The 20,698-nt window shown below is 48.5% G+C and overlaps 3 protein-coding genes across 4 annotated transcripts in view; 2 read left to right on the forward strand and 1 right to left on the reverse strand.

Moving 5' to 3' along the window:
* Nucleotides 1–211: 211 nt before the first annotated feature.
* On the reverse strand, nucleotides 212–8,852 carry ENOPH1 (enolase-phosphatase 1). Its single transcript, XM_059469908.1, has 6 exons — nucleotides 8,707–8,852; nucleotides 5,606–5,707; nucleotides 4,543–4,745; nucleotides 3,541–3,673; nucleotides 3,147–3,270; nucleotides 212–2,132 (listed from the first exon to the last, which is right to left on the reverse strand). Exons 1-6 carry the CDS (start codon nucleotides 8,788–8,790, stop codon nucleotides 1,993–1,995), a joined length of 786 nt encoding a protein of 261 aa, XP_059325891.1. The 5' UTR covers nucleotides 8,791–8,852; the 3' UTR covers nucleotides 212–1,992.
* A 320-nt stretch (nucleotides 8,853–9,172) lies between these two features.
* Nucleotides 9,173–13,093, forward strand: HNRNPDL (heterogeneous nuclear ribonucleoprotein D like). Of its 2 annotated transcripts, XR_009418270.1 has the most exons (9): nucleotides 9,173–9,345; nucleotides 9,637–9,805; nucleotides 9,894–10,055; nucleotides 10,309–10,440; nucleotides 10,555–10,669; nucleotides 11,246–11,413; nucleotides 11,577–11,673; nucleotides 12,055–12,158; nucleotides 12,824–13,093. XR_009418270.1 is itself a non-coding variant. In XM_059469787.1 (8 exons), exons 1-7 carry the CDS (start codon nucleotides 9,257–9,259, stop codon nucleotides 11,645–11,647), a joined length of 906 nt encoding a protein of 301 aa, XP_059325770.1. In that variant the 5' UTR covers nucleotides 9,186–9,256; the 3' UTR covers nucleotides 11,648–11,673; nucleotides 12,824–13,093. The 2 variants fall into 2 exon arrangements, 1 of the variants encoding a protein (XP_059325770.1); XM_059469787.1 differs by lacking the exon at nucleotides 12,055–12,158 and having other exon boundaries at nucleotides 9,186–9,345.
* A 1,382-nt stretch (nucleotides 13,094–14,475) lies between these two features.
* The window catches only part of HNRNPD (heterogeneous nuclear ribonucleoprotein D), a 9,348-nt gene continuing 3,125 nt past the window's right edge, over nucleotides 14,476–20,698 (forward strand). The window contains 5 exon segments of the mRNA XM_059469786.1: nucleotides 14,476–14,533; nucleotides 14,536–14,956; nucleotides 18,235–18,403; nucleotides 19,189–19,350; nucleotides 20,062–20,193. Of these exon segments, the coding sequence (XP_059325769.1) occupies nucleotides 14,491–14,533; nucleotides 14,536–14,956; nucleotides 18,235–18,403; nucleotides 19,189–19,350; nucleotides 20,062–20,193 (927 nt within the window). The 5' untranslated portion in view covers nucleotides 14,476–14,490.

Genomic DNA, 20,698 nt, shown 5'->3' on the forward strand with positions numbered 1-20,698 from the left:
TTTAGCTTTTGTAATTTTATCAAAGAAAAAAAAAGATTATGTGATTATGTGGTTATTTTCTTTCCTTTTGCTCCTTTTCCTATATGCAATCCAAACTGAATTTCAGGTTTTTAGTGACAATTCTGTACATTTCTTAGAGTATTTCTAACAGCACATTTCAGTACAACTAAATGACAACCAATGTACACTAAAACATGACCACTAAATAAAGTGCTTTTATGGAGAAAGTGAGCTTTATTTTTGTCCCTACCCCAAGCATAGCTTTCTGATGGCAAAGGCAAAACAAAAGGTGAGTATTTATTTACAGTGTAATGATTAACATTATCGCTTAAGGAAGCCAGGAACCATTCAGCCATGCAGATACACTTACTGTAACAGCACAAATTAGCAGGCTCTTTCTAGGAGCAGCATCACACCCACTGCACAGCCCAGAAAGGCATCTGGACTAGCTGCCCCACAGCCTGACCTGCTATTAAATTCTTAGAAGGGCCATGCTGGCACAGTTGGGTTTCCCCCCAAGTGCTTGTCTCTTCATTGTTCTTTACCCATCAGCCTCCCTCAACAGGGACAGTGTAGGTATAAATCAGAGCTCAGGAAGGCAGCAAGCACATCCTCTATTCTGGCTGGCCGTGAGGGCAAACACCTGTGCATGAAGTGCCAGCAGCAGCAGGGAATGGGGAAACAGGATTTCAGACAGGAGTTTCAGACTGCTCTGACTCCACTGCTACCAGGTATAATCTACCTGTGGCTCTCACTCCTGCACTGAGCCACAACTGAAATCCTAACATGGCCAGGGAGGTAGTACAGCTTCCTTGGCAGGACAAGGCTGCTGCCTTAAAGAAAGGACTGGGAAAAGTGACAGCAGGAACACAGTGTTCACAGGTTTAGAAATAAAATAATAAAGTTTGCCTTTTAGGTGCTGGGATCACTGGTGCTAAGACAGGAAGGCTAAATGCTGTGATGGAGTGAACACAATGAAAGCAAAGTTGTGTTTTTATATACTACATTAGGAAAAGCTCCATGATCTACATTGGCACAATTTAAGTAAGGTGAAAAGGTCAGGGGTTTAATTCTCATCAAATGCAGCAGGATGTCTGCCCTCAGGAGCAGTTTGTCAAGGTCTGCTCACAGCTGACCAGTGCTATAAATGTGTGACTGGGTGATCTTGGCTGGAGGAGGAGCTCTGTGGGTCAGTGCTGAGATACTTCAGAAATGCTGTCAAGCTGACTTTGGGCTTCAGACAGTTGTATCCCATAGCCCAGCACCATGATGCAGCAGTGAAGTGTGTTCAGAATTTAATTTTTAAAGCTGTATTTATATATACTTGACTTCATTCTAGGTAGGCTGGCTGTGGAGCTCTAAGCAGCCTCCATATACAAGTTAGGCTGTTTTGTACCTAGAGCTGCTGCAGACACAGCCAAGGTACACATTATTCTGTGTCTAAAGAGCCTGCCTGCAGCAAGGGCTGGCTTCTTCTGTGGCAGCCTACTGTACTATAGCCCACAGCTGGCATTTCCCTTTGGGAATCCTAACTGTGAATGTTTTTGACTTAGCAGAAATCCTGTCTGCAGGGAGAAGCTCACATATCCCCCCATAGTCCCCAGTGCTCCCTCTGGGACAAGGGGACAGGAACCTTGTTTGCAGAGTGCTTCTAACAATGACAGAGCTCACGGTGGGGAATCGCAGCACCAGATTTCAGGGGATGAGTCTGGAGGAAGCATTCCCTTAGCTAACTGCTAGCCAGGAAAGGGGAGGAACAGCAGGGCTCGTGGGTGCTGCTCCCTGTGGGCCCTGTTCCCAGCTCCAGCTACCAGCAGGCCTCTGTCCTACTGCACCAGGGACCCCACACCATACTCTCCATCCATACCTGCCTGCACGAGGCCCAAGACATCATGTGGATTTGGTTTGAAATTCTGATTATGGACAAAATGACCTAACATTTCACAAGGACAATTAGGTGAAGCACAGTCTTTTGCGCGCACACCGCTTTCCCTAAGTGGAGGAGGGCAAGAACAGTTCAGTGAAAGAGGAGATGAGGCTGTAATAGGATTTCTCATCGTCCGTCAGTCCCGCGTTGCCCGGTCTGATCACCACAGCCACGTGAGTGTCCGCCTCCTCGGCTGCATTGGCTTCTGAAACAGACAGAGAGGGGACAGTGGAGGGGACAGCCCTTACTGACCTCTTCACTGCAGGGTCCCTGAGGCTTGAGGGTGCCCCAGAACACCCGAGTGCTTTTGAAGGCTGAGACCGAGAAAGCAGCGTTTGCACGTGGCAGGGCTCTAGAGAGGAACCAGCTCCTGGCAGACCTGCTGTGGATGGCTGCAGCTGCAGGAATGGAGCTGGCCTCACCATCCCCTCCCCTCTGCCAGCTGATGGCTCTCCAAGGCTCCTTGCAGGCAGCACACACCGTCAGCCTGATTCCTGCTCCATCAGCTCGATTCCTGTCATGAGGCTGTGGTCAGCCTGTGGCATTTGTGAGTCAAACAGCTCCCTCTCCCAGCTTCTCACAAGCTTCTTTTTGCTCCCTGAGCACAGAAGGCCACTGGAAGATGATCCAGGGAAAAGGAGGTAACCACAAGCTGCCACCAGCTCTGCTGCCAAGGCTGGGAAGGAGGTAAGGACTAACTCTGGGGGACTGAGCTGGCTCAGGCAGAGACCCAGTGCTATTTCTGCCAGAAAGATGTTTCCAGCTAAAGCAGGAAATTAAATTAGCTTCTCAAGCCTGGCTTTCCATGGGTCAAGTCTTGGCAACCTGAAGCAATGTTTTCCTGAACACAACCTAACCATAAAGTGGCACAAAGAATCAGCCACGTAGCAACACAGCAAACACCACCCTTTCCCCTGAGCCCTGGCCAAACCACTGACCCTGTTTGTAAATGGGCCGTGCCTCAGCACTCTCTCCTGCCTGGCTGGTGCAAAGGCAGGCTTTCTACTTGACCTATTTTCCCTCATTGCAGCGCTGCACATGGACATCCCACTGCTGTGTGCAAGCCTGGGTGTGTAAAGGAGGAGGATGGCAGCAGCTAGAGGGAAGGTGGTGAAGCATTTCTGGGTGCTTGTGAGAAGGCGGCAGCAGCAGCACACCTCTGAAGAGCACCCGCCTCCCCTGCACAGGTGAGAGGCAGCAGGACTGGCAGGTCACATACCTCGAGGGACATCTGTCAGGAAGAGGATGTTGTTGGTGGCACACCCAATACTGGCAGCAATCCTCCTGTAGCTCTCACTTTCTACCTTGGGGCCTATTTTGGTATCAAAGTGGCCATCAAAGAGCTGAAAGAGAGAGAGATGCACAGGCCATTGCTGAGTGCCACCTGAAGAGCAGGGATAAATCTCCCTCCCTCCCTTTCTGCCATAGTAATGAGGGGTTGGTGCAGCCATGCTCTCACAGTCAACTCCTTAAGCTGAAATCCTATGGATCAAACCCACTGCCCCACCTTCCTGTCACAGAATTCATTCACAAAGTGTTACAGCAAGGGTGGTTGTGGGAAGGGAGTGCTCTGCAGGGCGAGAAGCTGTAAGGAAGGTGGTAAGGTTATCTACCTCTAGGATATCACCTTCTGTAGAGTATCCAAACAGAAGTTTCTGGGCTTCAACGCTGCCTGAGGAGTAGATATAGACCTTCATCCCCGCTTCCCGCCACTTCCGGATGGCTGGAACAACGTCCTCGAAGATTCTGGAACAAAACAGGGCAGCAGGTAAGGTGAGGTAAGCAGCAAACCCAGAGGCACCTGGGGGGACATCATTAGCCAGGCACTGTGACAATTTGTTTTGTCCTATTAGTTTGCAAGGGGACTTAATTTTCAATCTGCCCAGGGCTCCTGGAACCAGGTCTCTTCCAGCAGCAGGTGATGCAGAGCTGGGCAAGGAGATTTTAGAGATCTCACTCCTTGAATGCAGCCAAGAAGTCAGTTTTCCCCACAGTTTTTGGGTCACTGTAAGACAATTTAGCCTAGTTTTTAAAAACAAAACCAACAGAAGGTGAGTCTCTCTTGATTTGGTTTTGGATGTTTACATTTTTCTGTCCGTTCACCTCATTTGGCAAAACTTAGTGAATTTATGGGCTTGTTTAACTTAGAGACCTGAAATGCACAGTTTAACTAAGTATCTCTTAAATAAGATCAGGCTTAATTTCAGTTGTCCCTACTTATGCATTCCTGTGTTGTGGCTGAAACATGAAGAGGAACTTGAAGACAAAAATAAGTGGAAAGGCAGGAAACACACAGGTAAAAGACAAAGCAGAAGGAAACAACTGAAATGGTCTGACCTTGCAACCCTGGCTTGTTTATACTTGTTCCAAAATATGAGTGCAATTTTGGGATAAAGAATGCAAGACTAAGAAATGTAAGAAGCTCATACTTGTGACTCTTGCTTTACCAAGAAATCTCTCAAATATTGACTTATCTGCTGAGCTAGTGATGCTACTTGTATAACAGTATAACAGTGGGGCTGTTCCCAGGAATAGCTTATGCAGCTTTCCTGCTAATAAACCTTAGGGAAGCTGCCCCCAGGAGGGGGCACACAACTACTCACACAATTACTCACTCTCCTTTGACGTGCCCGGTGGCATAGGCTGCCCTCCACATGTGGCCCTGCAGCTGCTTCAGTGCTGTGGTTTTCCTGTCCAGGGACATCTGCCAGTGCACGTTGTCCACCACGGCCTGGATGACACGCTCCAGCTCCTCCTCCCCGCTGCCGCTCTCCAAAGGGATGGGCACGGCCCCGTCCAGGCTGGAGTCCTCCTGAGCCTGCACAGTGGTGTTAGAGCACAGTGCTGACAGTGCCAAGGCTGTGGGGCTCACCCCTGCACAGGCTGTTTGCTAAAGAGCTGGGCTTGCTGATCCCTGCAGGTCCCCTCCAACTCAGACTATTCTGTGATTCTGTGCAATCATCCATGATAAAAAGAGGGCAGGGAAGAGGTGGAGCCATTTCCACACCTCTAATGTAGGAAAGTGATCTAACAGATCTAACATCTGCATCTATGCACTGCTGTACAGGACACTGCTTGAACTGCACTTCACATGAGGGGTTACAACATTGTCTGCTCTTCTCAATGGAAAATTGAGACTCCAGTTGTGTTTGGAAATACTTGCTTGGACTGTACTTTCCAAACCAACCAATTAGCATTATTGTAGCTGTATTGTAAATACTCTAATGAGAACTATGCTTGCTTAAGTATTTAATTACTATAATTAAGGCAAAGAAGCAAATGCATCTGTTGGCTTCAGCCACAAGTCTCAAATTGATGACGCTGTATCCCTGTACAGAGGCAGCATCCACTGCTCTGTGTGGAACAAGTGCTCTGCCTTCCCTGAGCTGCTTCCCAAAAGAGGTTTGGATTCAAGAAGTGCAGGCAAAAAGCTGGAAAGTCTTGGCTCAACAGCTGCCATAGGGCTGTGAAGACCAAGGTGAGCTGAGGGAAGCTGCTGCCTGCCAAGCCCAACCCCAGGCTTTGGATGGGGGAGAATCCAACCTTGAAGGCAACTGGCCTCCATGGATGAGGGCAGAGAGACGGGGACAAATGTGGGGTGACCAGGATGGTCCGAGTGACCCAAAGCCTCAGGCATGCAATGCAAATGCAGAGACAGGAATGACTCTGTTACTTAACCTGTTTCCTCAGCAGTCCCACATCCCGCTGGCACTCCTCCTCCTCCCAGTGAGCCCGCAGGTACTCCTTTACGTTGTCTTTGATGTAAGGGAACAAGGTCTCCTGGCAGAAAAAGAGGCTGCTCCTTTAAGCTGGCAGAGGTAAGGCTGACTGGCTTTTAAAGGAACCGTTTGCATGTCCTGCCCTGTACAGTTATTTCCCCAAATTTAAACATCCCCTACAGTGCTGCAGCTGGTGAAAATTCCTGCCAAGAGTGTCTGCCTGGTCACAGGACTGAGCCAGCCTCAGGCCAGGATCAGTGCAGGTGGATTTTTTTACACAAATGTTTACATAGCTGAAACTTTTAAAGCCTGCAATGGAAAGGTGGGTGACAACTTTTCCTGGGCTTGCCAAAAAATATGTCTCAAACGGCACATGTGACCCCACATTCTCACCAAAATGTCTCAAATGGCACATGTAACCCCACATTCCCACAAGGCTGACAATGTATGTACTCTGAACAGGTAAGTTATGCTATTGTATTCTTGATGGGGCACTTATCCTAGCAAAGGTCATTCTGAAAACAGGTCTCAACCTGTCCCCAAAACTAGAGGACCTTTTAAAATGAAAAGCCTGGTCCCGTGACACTGAGCTCCACAGGACAGTCTTGCAAATGAAATTAAACGGGGTTTTGGAAAAGCAGCACAGGAAAATGACAAACCTTCACAGAGATCCCAAGGGCAATCAGAAATAATTACAAATTGCTCTCATTAGTGGTGTTTCACGAGTTTCAGGAGCCACAAGCAGCTACCGTGCACATTCCAGGTGTGTGAAAAGCCTCAGGTTAAGGAGAAGGGCAGGGAAATCCTTCCTTTGGGTAGAGAACTGAGCTTTTCTTAATTTCTTAATTTTATTAACATGAACTCACCTCTCCTCAAAAAATGGCCCTAGGTATGTCATCTTTAGCTTATTAATGAATTAAGAAAGCAGTGGTCCTGAGATTATGATGTGATGGCAGAACTGCAGGATTTGCTATTGCTCTAATACTGTATTTTCCATGTTTTATATTTTAAAAACAATGCAGATTACTTCAAGAATTACCACAAACTTGTCTAGGGAAATCAAAAGCCTAGTAATACCCCCAGTTAATCTCTCATTTCCTTTACTTTGAAGCTATCTTTTAAATCATGGAGGAAATTAAAGAGAATCCACTGGGAAATGCAGCTGACCTGCTGGCTTGATTTAACCTCCTTTACAACTCAGATGTCAAAAGGAGCCAATTGTTTTTCAAAAGCAGCATTTCATACTCTTGTGCTGGCTAAGAAAAACTCCCAAACTGACTGAAAGATCAGTGGATTCTGTGATTTGTGAGATTTTAAAAGGGTAAAAGTCTTGGCAAATGCATAGGTCTGTGAACTAAGAGGGGACACCCATGTGACAGCTGGAATAGTGAACAGCTCAGTGGGACAGATGGTTTGTGGATGCCAAGAGTGATCCCAGTCAATGATGTATCAAGTTTAATAGGACATGAGTCTGTGTAGAAGAAAGACTCCAAATACTCTCTTTTCTGGTATCTTTCCTTAATCCACCCATCAACTGACTCATTCTATTCCCTTACTTTGCAGATTCAGTCATTCTAACATTAGAGAGAGGATGAAATAAAATCGTTTAATATTGAAGAATAAAGTGTCCACTGAACCATCAGTGGACCTTTCAAAGGCAGATAGAGGTTAACTGAAAGCCCAAATGAACTAACTTGTTCCAAGCATTTTCAGGATTTCCATCAAACTGAATTTTACTGGGAATCAAAACCCATTTGGCCTCCCTGGAGCAGAAAGACTTTGGGTGGAAATCCAGAGTCTCAGGTGCATGGCATGTTGTTCGCACAACTGCAAAACGGCTTTGAGGTGGGCAGAAACAACTTAGCTGCTCTGTTAGATGTTTAGTAAGAAACCTCAGCTGTCCAAACTGTCTGAACTGACAGACATTGAGGGGAGGGAGGCAGCTGCAATGCCACCTAGGCCTGAAGTTTCTTCAAGAGCACTGGAAGAACATGGATGTAGGTCAGGCTGTTCATCTGTTAGACTGTGTTAGTAGAAGCCTCTAGAAAGGCAGGCAGGAGCCTTCACCTGCCATGGGGATCACAAAGCACCGTTTTAAGCCACTGGCTGCAAAATCCAATGAAAGCTGTCATGTCTCAGGGAGAAATCCAGGTTAATGAAGGGCAGGAGAAGGGATCCATCCGAGCAAGCCGCTCTCTCCTGCGAGCCAAAGCCGCCCGCAGAGGAGGGACCCCGGCTGTCACAATTTGCGGTTCTCCAAGCGCCTGTGACCCACAGGCTTCCCAGAGCCCTCGGTTCTGTACCTAAAGCAGCATTTCCAGCAGCCTGAAGCTTTTCCTAGGCAAGGGAAGGCACTCGTGCATTGGCTGCCGCTCCGGTCCCGGTGTGTCCCCGGCGCTGCCCTCCCGCAGGGCTGGACATGCTGCCCCGGCACACCGGGGGCGTTGGGCCGTAACAGCCTCCCGAAGGGAAAAGGCAGCGGATAACCCCGAGAATTATCGATTACTGCAAACTGCTAATTACCGAAATTAAGGCCAAGAGCATCGTACTTCAGCGAGCCCGCACTTGAGGCTCTCTGCAGAGCCGGGTGCGGTGCTGCAGCTCCAGCCATCAAAGCAACAGCCATGCTCGAGGGCTTTTCCGGGATGAGGCTGCGAGCACCCCAGCTGCCCTATATCCATCCGTGAAACAAACCCCTGACCTGCCCGAACCTCCGAGGCTGTGAGCACCCACACTGCCCTATATCCATCCAAGAAACAACCCCCTGCCCTGCCCGACCCTCCGCAGCAGTGTCCTGCTCCCCAGCCCACCGCAGGGCGGCCGCTCGCCAACACAAGGCTTATTTTCTCGCGAGCATTATTCAGAAAAACGCGGAAAATGGGTCACGGCTTTCGTTCCCGGGGGCACCCCGGCCTGCCTTGAGGCGAGCTTAGGACCAGGGAGGTCACGGTACGAAGGGCGACGCTCCGGGAGCCCCCCGCGACGCCAGGGCCGGGGGGGTCACGACAGGAGCGGTGATGCCCGCAGCCCCCCGCGGGGCCGGCGGTCACCGGGTCTCACCTGGACGAAGGCGATGGGGGTGGTGGTGCCCTCGATGTCCAGCAGGATGGCGCGCACCTCCGCCGGCACCGGCAGCACGCCCATGGCGGCGGCGGCACGTGGGGCGCACCGGGGACGCGCGGCGGCGGCGGCGAGCGCCGCGCCGGCTGTGCCCGCCCACGGAGCGCCCGCCCCGCCCCTCCCCGCCGGCGGCGGCGGAACGGGGTTTCTGGGTTACGCGTTACAACCCACCGCCGGCCAGCCCGCTGAGCCCGGCACCCGCCCGTAGCGCGGTCCCCGGTGCGGCGGTGCCCGTGCCCGCCCGGAGCCGCGGCACCGGCCCGGCCCAGCCCGCGCGATGGCGGCCGCAGGGCGGCTGCTGCAGACCCGCCGCGAGCCGCCGGGGGCGCTGCGGCGCCGGGCGGGAGGGCGGCGCTGATTGGCTGCCGGCGCGGCTATATAAAAGAGGCGCAGGCGGTGCCCGGATCTCTTCCGCCGCCATTTTCTGCCGGGCGCAGGTCTCCGCTGTCTCCGCCGCTCGCACGAGCACCCCCGCCGCCCTCGCCCCACCATGGAGGACGCGACCGAGATGAGCGGCGGCCAGGAGGAGTTCGCCGAGGGCTCCAAGATCAACGCGAGCAAGAACCAGCAGGACGACGGGTAGGGCCGGGGATGTGGTGGGGGGGGAGGTGCGGGGGAGTCGCGCGTCCATGTCCGCCGTCCGCCCTGCGGCTCGGGGGGGCGGCTCGGGGGCCGGGGGCAGCGCGGCCTTCCCTTCCCGCTCCATGGCCGCGCCCGCCTTTGTGTCCCGGGCGGTGACCCAGTTTCCGCGGGGCGGGGACACGGATGGGGGGGCCGAGCGGGGCCCTGACGTCAGCGGCGGCCTGTGGGGCCCGGGGGGGGCTCTCCCGGCGCTCTCACCCGAACCCGTCCCCGCTTCCTTCCCTCCAGGAAAATGTTCATTGGAGGCCTCAGCTGGGACACCAGCAAAAAGGACCTGACGGAGTATCTCTCGCGCTTTGGCGAGGTTGTGGATTGCACGATCAAAACAGACCCGGTCACTGGAAGGTCGAGGGGGTTTGGGTTCGTGCTCTTCAAGGATGCTGCCAGCGTGGAGAAGGTGCGTGCTTTTCCTGCGGACCCAGGGCACGAAGCCAGCTGGTGTGGCTGTGGTGGTCTGAGACTTTGTTCCTTTGTCTGCTTTTTAGGTGTTGGAACTGAAGGAACACAAACTGGATGGCAAGTTAATAGATCCTAAAAGGGCAAAAGCACTGAAAGGGAAGGAGCCACCCAAAAAAGTGTTTGTTGGTGGGCTGAGTCCAGATACTTCTGAAGAACAGATTAAGGAGTACTTTGGTGCTTTTGGCGAGGTATAGTATACTATATAAGAATATCTCTAATTCTCAAGTGTAGTCTTGCCTCTCTTACGAAAGAATTTGTGAGAAGGGACTTGGTCAAAACTAGAGATAGTTGAATCTATATGTTAATGATTTCATAAAACTGTAATGGTCTGATTTATAGCTGTCAAAAGTAGTCTGTAGATTCTGCACTGCCAGATAGTTCTGGTGGCATAAAAGGTTGCTTTCAGATTTCATGAATTGTTTGTATTCATTTTGATTTCAGATTGAAAACATTGAACTTCCCATGGACACAAAGACGAATGAAAGGAGAGGCTTCTGTTTTATCACATACACAGACGAAGAGCCAGTAAAGAAGTTACTAGAGAGCAGATACCACCAGATTGGTTCAGGCAAGGTAGGACAACTCTTGTTCTCAGCATGTGAAATCTATCTCTGTAGGCTTCTGTGAAAGAGACTCACAGAATGCTCTTGGAATTCTTAGTAAGTTAAAGGATTTCTCTCCTTACAGTGTGAAATCAAAGTAGCACAGCCCAAAGAGGTGTACAGGCAGCAGCAGCAGCAGCAGAAAGGAGGGAAAAGCAATTCTTCTGGTGGACGTGGAGGCGGAAGGGGGCGTGGACGGGGTGAGTATTTTCTGTGGCTCTGTTAATCTAAGCACTTACCAAACACTCTGGTGTTTGTAGATATTCCAGGTTGCAAGTTGCGTGCAGATCTCATTTAAATCAAATGTGTAAAGTAGCCTGTGAGTAAGTGGTGTTTTGGTGGTTATGGTTGCCTGTTGAAGCTGAGGAATCTCTTCTTGATCTGCTTGCATTCAAGTGGTGAAGGGGCAGGGTGGATGTAGGGTGCTTCTGTGCACCTTTAGTGGTCAGTGTAGCCAGCACACTTACACTTTCACTTCAGAGGGATTCACTTAATTGGCCCAAGGGCAGGAAACTAGGAGCTGTTTGCTAAGGCGTGGGGTGGCCACTTTGCTGCACCTTCAAATGGATCAGAAGGGATCAGCTGGTACATTGAGATTAATGCATCTCAGTCCTTGAAGGTCAAGCAGACGCAACTCACACCATGCTGCGAGGCTCATCCTGTGGTGTCACTTGGGGCTCAGGCAATTAATGATTATTCTGGTATCCAGAAAGTTAGATGAAGGGGCACTTAGTGAAGTAAGTTTTGAAACTTATACTTGCTATGCTTGTTTTCAGGTCAGGGACAAAACTGGAACCAAGGATTTAATAACTATTATGATCAAGGCTATGGGAATTACAATAGTGCTTACAGTGACCAGAGCTACAGTGGCTATGGAGGCTACGACTACTCTGGGTACAACTATCCCAACTACGGATATGGGCCGGGATACACAGATTACAGTGGTAAGTGCCTTTGCCCTCATTCCCATAGCAAGAGCAACGCTGCTCTTGGTCAGCCCATGGCTCTGAATATGGGATCCCTTGGTGTGCTGCTGTGGGGGAAGTTTCCCTCTGAGGCTGGTGCTAACGCCTGTGGGTTCTGTTTTTCCCCACATGCTCCCTGCAGGCCAACAGAGCACGTATGGGAAGGCGTCCCGTGGCGGCGGCAACCACCAAAACAACTACCAGCCCTACTAAGGCAGTACCTAGTACCTGACAAACAGGTGTGTACAGGAGCACACGCTCCACTCCGACCGTGCCTAATCTAATTTAAAGATCAATAGACAAACGAAGAGTAAAAACTTGCCTAGCATGACTTTTCCTTTAATTAAGCTTTTGTTAACTTAAAAAATACTTTTTTTTTAAAACCAGCTTTGCCTACGTGTCTATAGATCTTTAACTTTGTAAAAGTGTGACTTTATCTTCTTTAGTACTTCAGAAAAACATAAGAGTTTTTCTGGTTTGCGTTGTGTACCAGGTGATCTAGAGGAATAATTAAACTTATTAGAAGTATTAACAGGTAAAGTACTGAAATGGGTACAACTTAAGGAAAACAAGAATGTTGTCTTCTAACTCTGACATTATACCTTGTTTGTACCCGCCAGCGGGAACTTCATTGCAGGCCGTGTGTCACCCTGACCACGTCTATCTCTGGGGTCGCACGTTGCAGGCAGAGCGCAAGGCATACACCAGAAAACGCTGTCCTGTGGTATGGTCTCTTCCAACTTCATGTACCAGCGTAAAGATTAAAGTGGAAAACTTCAGACTTTGGCTTCTTTTTTTAATCTTTTTTGGAGATTAAGTGTCTTTAACTTAAATGGTTTTTTACAGGAGTTAAAGTACATAAATGCCTTTACAGCTTAATCATTTGGTCTTCTGTTTAGTGTTGTATTTCAATTGTGGAACCTCATTTTAAATGTGCATTCTTTAAGATTTTAATGCTTGCTTTTTTCTTTTTATAGCTAATAGTGAAATCTGCAAACCAAAACGAACTTTTAAATCTGGATAAACATTAAAGATCATATGCATATGGACTGTCTGAACTAAAGTGACCTGACTTGTGTTGCACATAAGTCGTTTAGTTGTATAAGCAAATAATCAGAAAGCCTTTTGGCAGTGTTTCCAATGGAAAAGAAGTGATCCAGAGCCTGCTTGCTTGTCTAAATTGGATGGTTGCTGTTTTGGAGCAGCATCCTACATGGGCTGGATATTTGGGAAAGTAAATTACTAATGGGTAACTAAACAAACCTCTTGTGTTACCGTAATAAATATGCATATGATCTTTAACAGTGAAGCAGTTCATGAAAATGGACCTTTTAACAATCCTGTAGTAACTGCCACAGATCTGACATGCATTTTGTCTTGATTTTTTAGGTAGAGATACTGTGACAAAAAGCCATCTTGCAACGCATCGTGAGTGAATGGAGGGTGGTCTTCGTGAGAGGAAATGACTATTTTGTAAAAGACTTTTAGTGAATGACACAACTGTGTCCAACTGTACATAGCGGCCGACTAGTTTTCTTTTATGGTTTTTACTTTCTTTTTGCCATTCATGTTATGACACAATGTGGACTTGTGTTTATACAAACTTTATTTGTATAATTTCATGTTAAAAGATTCTCTAATAAATGCTTACTTAAGTGAGTGTGGAGTCTTGCTGTCACCCTTAAGTGGTGTAACTATAGTTTTAGTTGGATAGAAGGCCAGCTCTCTCTGGAGATCAAGGTTACTGTGAGAACAGGTCTATACACCCCCTTCTTTCTCCTTGGAATTTGCATCACTGTGGGAAGATGGCAGAGTCCTGTCTTGCCCTCTGCAGCAGCAAGGAGAGAATGGTCTGTGGCACAACGCTGCCAGTTTTGTACATCTCAGGAGAGATCTAGAACTATAGCAGCACCTTTTCAATGCTGATGGCACTGCTCTAGGAGTTAGAGCTTTTCAAGGCTTCTCAAGCACTTAAAACCTCAAGTATTCTAGAATGTAGCCTAGTTACTTTCCCATACCACTTCAATTCCAAGCAGGAGACTACAAGTTCTTGAACTTCAGGATCAGCAACTATTTTCTGTACAAGTTGGGTGCTGTACTGGATCTTCTCACCTTCAGAGAACAGGTTTCCCATCTAGTGCACACTAGCGAGCAACAACTAAAAGCCTTAATGCTGGAGAGGGAACACTGCATTAGCCCAGCAGATTTCTGGATTAGAGTGGTTGGGATGGGTAAAGGAGCATGTTTTGTCTGAGGCAAAAGGATTGCAGCAGTCTGCCTGAAGATTTCATGTTTTTCAGCACAAATACCTAGTCAAGCATCAAAATAAACCTTGCTTGTTAAAACTCACTGATGTCACTGACTACAAACTGAAGAATCAGCAAGAAGCCACAACAGTGTGTGAGTTCCTACACTGCATTCGTGAATGTAGCTAGATCCAGCACTGCCCTCCACAGCAGCTGAGGGAGACATGTGCCACAAGAGCATGGCTTCATTGCTCCAGGAGTTTAACACGCAAAACCCCACTAAGATCCAAGTTTTACTTCAATCTGTAATCCTTGCACTCCGTGCTAGTGAAGTGCAGCTGGAGTACAGTGTGCAGGTCTGGGCTCAGCACAAGAAAGGCCAGGGGCTCCTGCAGAGGCTCCACTGAAGGGCCACAAAGATGATGGGGGCTGGAGCTTCTCTCTCATGAGGAGAGACTGTGGGAGCTGGGCCTGTTTGGTCTGGAGAAGGCTGAAGGGGATCTCACCATGCACATCAATATCTCAAAGGCAGGTGCCAAGAGGATGGTGATTTTCAGTGCTGCCCAGTGACAGGACAAGGAGCAACGGCCACAAACCTAAACACGACAAGTTCCACTTCACTATGAGGAAGGACTTCTTGAGTGGAGGGTGGCAGACCACTGGAACAGCTGCCCAGGGAGGTTGAGTCTCCCTCTCTGGAGCCATTCCAAACTCTCCCCGACCTGTTCCTGTGGCCCTGCCTTGGGCGGGGGGGTTGAACTGTACGATCTCCAGAGGCCTAGCCCAGCCCTATCGATTCCGTGAGTGTCCATGTCGGCCCCCCAGGACCCGGCTGCTCCCGGGCCCGTGCCGAGCTCCCCCCGCGCTCCCTCACGGCTCCCGGGGGCGGTGTCACGTGTCCGCCCGCCGCGCTCCTTCCGGCCGCCATTTTAGGTTGGGTCGGTGGCGGCGCCATTAAAAACAGGGAGCGAGAGGAGGAGGGATCGGCGGGATCGGCGCGCTCGGCCGGGGCCGCCAGCGGGGCCGGGGCCTCGGCGGGGAGGCGGCGGCACCGGAGGTGGCCGGTGCGGGGCGGCGGCGGCGCCATGTCGGATCAGCAGTTCGCTCTGGACTCGGCGGCGGTAGCGGCTGGCGCCGGGGGCAGCGCGGCGGAGCCGGCGGAGCAGCCTGAGGGGCAGGCAGGGGCGGGGAGCACCGATGGGGGAGGCGGCGGTGGCGGCGGGGTCGAGTCGGAGGGAGCCAAGATCGACGCCAGCAAGAACGAGGAGGACGAAGGGTGAGCGGCGGGGGCGGGTTGCGGTCCCGGGCGGGGCGCGGCGCCCCCGGCCCCGCTCGCTGCCCTGTTTGTTTACTTGGCGCCTCGGCGACGTCACGGGCCGAGCGGCGGGGGCGGTGTCTGGTCCCGCGATGTGCGAACGGTGCGATGTGCCTCAAACTAACTGCAGGCCGCTTTTACTTATTTTCCTTTTTAACGATGCTTTTTCTATAAGTTAAAGTGCGGTGCATGCGTGAGGACAGGAATTCGGTGTAGCCGAATGCGCTGGTTGCAGTTGCAGTGTTGCCCTGTGCTGCAAACATTACTGAGTGTTAGCTGAGTGCCAGAGGCACCGGGACTTCTTCCCAGCCTAAAACATGTCCCTGCTTCTTCGGAACTTGTCGGGAGGATTATGTTAGGTGGTGTCCTAACTTGAGAAGTAGGAGTTGAAAAGGCAGGAAGCTGAGCCGGGGGAGGTTCAGGTTATGCACCAGGAAAAGGTTTTTCACCTAGAGGGCGGTTGGGCAATAGAACAGGGAAGTGGTTACAGCACCAAGTCTGACAAGTTCCAGAAGCGCTTGGAAAATGTTCTCAGGCACATGGTGTGACTCTTGGGGTGTCCTATGCAGGGCTGGGAGTTGGACTTGATGATTCTGATAGGTCCCTTCCAGCTCAGCATGTTCTATTACTCTGTTGTATGGCGAGTAAATACAGCTTTTAATCTTTATAGGGTCTCTGCCTGGGGCAGTGTCCCTCTGTATTGCCAGTGAAATTTGTGTGCAATAAATCCAGCGACAGGACAGGCTGTTGCACTCTGCTGTCTCCTGTCGGGCCGTGAAACTCGAGCTGCAGGTCTGTTTTTGGTCAAGGCAGAAAATAACCTGGATAAAGGAGTGCTTACTGCTGTGTCCTGCTGATTCCTGCTGCAAAACCTTCCTGAGTGTCTTCCTCCTTCAGTAATAACCTGGGGTGTTGCTGAGAGAGATGTAAATAATCTGGGATAATGCAGAGAGAGAGAGAGAGCAGGAATCCTTTTTTGAGTATTTTGCTGGGATTAGCAGAAATTAAAATGGTTTTGTTACTTTTCAGCTGCTCTTAACAGCTGTAAATGCCTTTGGCGTTTGTGTGTTTGTTTTACTTATTACCCTTGAATACACAGCAATTAAAGGGTTTTCATGTGCAAACTCAGGTTCTTTTGAGGCAAGAGAGCTTAGAAAAAGTGGTCTCTAAGCCGTGCAGTGACAATGGGCAGTGATTACAGGTATCACACATTGACTCGTTGTCTGGTTCAGTCTTTTTGACCTATCAATTCTTCATGCTGCACAGGAAATAAAGTTTTGTGACAACACTTCTGGTAGTAAAGGGCAAAAAGCCGATCTGTGATACCTTGTTCAGCTAAGGTTTGAAAGCTTTCCCAGTGCACTTCTGGTAACTTATTTTGGGAAGCTGTATGTGCTGATGTGGCTTAGACCAGCCATACTGTGGGCTAGGAAATGTGTGAATTTTACAAGCTTTTGGCAGCACTGTGCCCCTGCTCCTGAATTGTGCTCATGTTTGTGGTGTAGCCCTGAGCTCAGTGTCCCTTGGAGCAGTGGTTGATGTAGGAGCAGCTGTCGTTTGCTGCTCTGTGAGTGGGCTCAGAGGTGCAGTTCCTGCGTGGAGAGATGGAAAACCTGCCAAGGCTCTTGGTTTCAAGCTCGTGGTTGTTGGTGTGCCTGTCCCTAGGAGTACAGAGCAGGGTCTGCATGTTCACATGGAGGCAGGTGGTTTGTGTAGCAAGTGTCAGTTCAGTAGAAGCTGCTGGAGCATCCCTACCCCTCCTGTGTCAGAAACACAGAAGCCCTCCACAGAACAGCAGACAAGCTAAGGACCTTCATGATAGGTGAGCAAAGGGCAGAAAGCTCCTTTGCTGTACTGCCTATGCTGGGGTGAGGCTGCTGGTTTACCTGGTGGGCCCTTTCGTCCATGAGGACAGTAAGAAGTCACAGCTGATAGAAAGGGCTGTTGGTGCTTGGTTGAAGGGAGATCTGGAACTAACTGGAAAAGTAGATAAAGGGATGGGGAATTGGTGCTCCTTCTTGACAGAATTGGGCACTTGCTATAAAAACATCTGAAGCTCCCGAACCCCTCATCGGTATGGATTTTGTCAGAAATGGAGTGCTCTTGTTAATTCTGTGAGAGCGCAGCTAAGTCAGCAGAGCTAGTTCAAAGGAGCAGCTTTTGGTTTGAGGCAGTTTGAGCTGTGCAGGTACAGTGCTTTCACATGATTGGCAGCAATGTTTGTGCGTGGGAAGTGGAAGGGTTGGAAACATGAGACAGTGGTTTTTCAGGTTTTCTGATAACTGTGTCTGATTGTGAAATAAGTTAGGACAGTGAAGACAGGCTAAGCTTTGTAGAAAGTGCTTTTATAGATCATCATGGATCATATTTTTTGGTTACAGCTCAAAGTAAAATCTTCTTTATCAGTATTAGAAGAGATCATCTCAAATCCTCTTTTGAATGGGTTCCTAAGCCCTATGCCTAATAACCTGGAATGTTTCATTTGTGGGTATACTGGCTTGATTTTTCATATTTTAAAATTTTGGGGTTTTATGCCTTACTGACATGCTGGGATGATCATGATTTGATTCTAAGCTTCCAGTGTGCTTTTGATTATGAATTATGTGCTGTACACATAATTCATATCTGCCCAGCAGCACTGGTGCTGTAGAAATACTGGAATGACATTCTCTTGATGGTAATGGATTATGCCAGGTGTTTATATAAAGTTTTTGTGAGGAAAGAACTTCTGACCATCCAATACTTTGCTTTTTCATAATGGCTTTCTGGGGAAGGGGACTTGACTAAATTTATTTTAATTTATTAATTTGGGCATATGTCCAGTCCAGACTGGTAGATAAATGCTTCTGTTTTAACCACACTTCCTTACAAATCTAATCTGCCTGCGTGTGTTTCAGTTTGTGGAGGCTCTACAGATAACTGGATGGAATTGAACGTGTGATGGGGATGTGAAGGAGTAGTAAATTATCTTTTTGTCACTACTACTAGTGGTTTCTTGGGACAGCAGAGTAAGCAGCTGCAGGAGAAGACAGTGAAAAATGTTTGTTTATGTGAAAATCTTTATCTGTCCTGGCCAGACTCACTTAAGCAAGTTGTCAAAAAGTGCAGGCCCGTGTGTGTAGTGCTATGACTGATAAAATCCTGCCAGCTCCATGCATTAGGGTATTGGGCTCATAAAGCTTGGCAGTGCAGGATTTTGGGTAACACACATTTACAGATTGACCAACTTGCCTTAACAGGAAAATGTTCATTGGTGGCCTTAGCTGGGACACCACGAAGAAGGATCTGAAGGACTACTTCTCCAAGTTTGGTGAAGTTGTGGACTGCACTCTCAAGTTGGACCCCATCACTGGGAGATCGAGAGGCTTTGGCTTTGTGCTCTTCAAAGAGTCAGAGAGTGTGGATAAGGTAGGATTAAAGTACTGAAACATGTTCAAATTCAGGTGTCAGAGATAAAGCACTCACTAGGGTGACTGTAGGAGTTGTTCTTGCATCTCCTGCTAAAGATGATTCAGGGGTGCAGTATGTTTCATGTGCTTGTGAAAATGCTTTCTTTTATGAACCATCTTACTCATGATGCTGTGTCCAGGACCAGCAGTGATTCCTGAGGTATGTATGGATTTGGGCATTTACAGGTTCTGCAAGCCACTGGACTTGGGCACTTGAAAAATGCTGTGTATAAATGTCTGCTGCCTGCTGCTGTGAAAGCAGCAATTGCAAAGAACTTCTGGTCCTATAGCTGTACTGTAGGACTTCTGTAGTACAGCTCTGCTACAATCCAGAGCTGCACCATGAATCCCTAGAGTACGGCCAATAGCTTTGATACATTTAAGCTCTGTCCAAGCAAAAATTAGTTGTTAGCTTTTCTAAAATGCTGTGGATGCAGCACACAGAAATGTTTTCACCTCGTGACCTTTGTCATATCTAAAGTACAGATTTTTTATTTCATAAGGTTTGAGGATGAGAAGAGTACTTTTTGAGAGGTGTTACACTCTAGCTTCTGCTGGGTAATAAGTGGTTCCAGTTGTCAGAACTGTCAGTGGATAGTGATCAAAAATCACAGAACTTTGTTTTTGTGCAACAACTTAATGGTGTGATCCAAGTATTGAAATTGAATCAATTTTGGCCTTACTCAAAACATCAGTGAAATATTTAGCATGAACTGTGTAAAACTCTGTTTTAATTATCCTCAGGTCATGGACCAGAAAGAACACAAGCTGAATGGAAAGGTCATTGATCCAAAAAGAGCTAAAGCCATGAAAACAAAAGAACCTGTTAAAAAGATTTTTGTTGGGGGCTTATCTCCAGACACACCTGAGGAGAAAATCCGGGAATACTTTGGAGCTTTTGGTGAGGTATGTGGTGAAACAAACTGCTTTTATTTGTGGAACCTGTTCTGTCTTCACAAATATATTAATAGAAAACATTCCCCACGTGCAGCTGCATGGATGCTAACGTAAAGCTAATGTAAGCTTTATGGCCATAGTAGTTCCATGTGTGTTAGTGGTCAGAATGTTGATGTTCAGTTACAGGCTCTGAGTTGAGCAGCCTGGTTTGATGGAAGGGGGAGCTGGGATATATCGGAGAGGGAGGCAGTGTTTAGAGCAGGATGCTTTGGTCAGTGAGATGCTCTTCAGCCCCCCAGCTCATCTCCTGTAGCACAGGTTGAGACAGTTTTGCCTAAATTCTGTACAACTGTGTAGTCTCTGTCCCCAGTTTTTGGTGGTGCAGACAAGCTAAGTATCACTGAAGTTTTTAAAAGCTGGTCTTGTATGAGCTTGCTTGTTATCAGATGGTGCCAGCTTCAGGTCATAACTGTTCAGGCAGCTTGGCTGCTAAATACGTGCCCTGTTCCAAACTTACAGATAGTTTACTCTGGACTAAAGACTTTAACTACTGTTTGCCTGGGAAGTCCCATGTGCTGTAGGTACAGAGAACTTTGACTCTGTATTTGTCATATTGTCACATTCAAATCTAAGTAATTTCAGTAACAGTATGACCTGTTAGAAGGATTTTGCAGTGACATGAATGGCAGGATAAAAGGTAAAATCACTGTCTTCCACCAGGTCGAATCCATAGAGCTCCCCATGGACAACAAAACTAACAAGAGGCGTGGATTTTGCTTCATTACTTTCAAGGAGGAGGAACCAGTGAAGAAAATAATGGAGAAGAAATACCACAATGTTGGGCTTAGTAAAGTAGGTGGATTTTTTTCCTAGACAAACTGAACTGTGACAATAGAGGGAATTACATTACCAGTGGCATCTGTTTGGGGATAATTGTCTGCCAGTACCTACCTGTAAGCATTATTTGTCACATGTAGGCATTGGGCCTGTGAAGTATTTATGTAGGTGACTGTTACCCTAGTTTCTGAGCTGGGTTTCAGGTGTGGTTTGTACTGCACCCTCATGGGGAGAGGGCTGGACCCCAGCACTCTTTCCATGGTGCAGCTCCCACATTCTCCAGCAGCATGGGCAGAGTGCTGTGTCACTGATCTGCTCTATCAGGCAGCCCCACGTTCCCTGGTAGCTGGATCTTTGTGTGTGTGTTTGTTGTTAACACCAAATGTCAGTTTGTCTTAGAGAGCTTCCAAAACTGAAATGAAATGGGAAGTTAGGCTTCCCTATTAGAAGTTGCAATTCTTTTCAGAAACATGGTTGAATTTCTAGCTGGTAGCATATACTCAAATTGTAGCTGGACTGG

Source organism: Ammospiza nelsoni, chromosome 4, assembly GCF_027579445.1.
Source record: "Ammospiza nelsoni isolate bAmmNel1 chromosome 4, bAmmNel1.pri, whole genome shotgun sequence".
In the NCBI taxonomy this organism is placed as follows: domain Eukaryota; kingdom Metazoa; phylum Chordata; class Aves; order Passeriformes; family Passerellidae; genus Ammospiza; species Ammospiza nelsoni.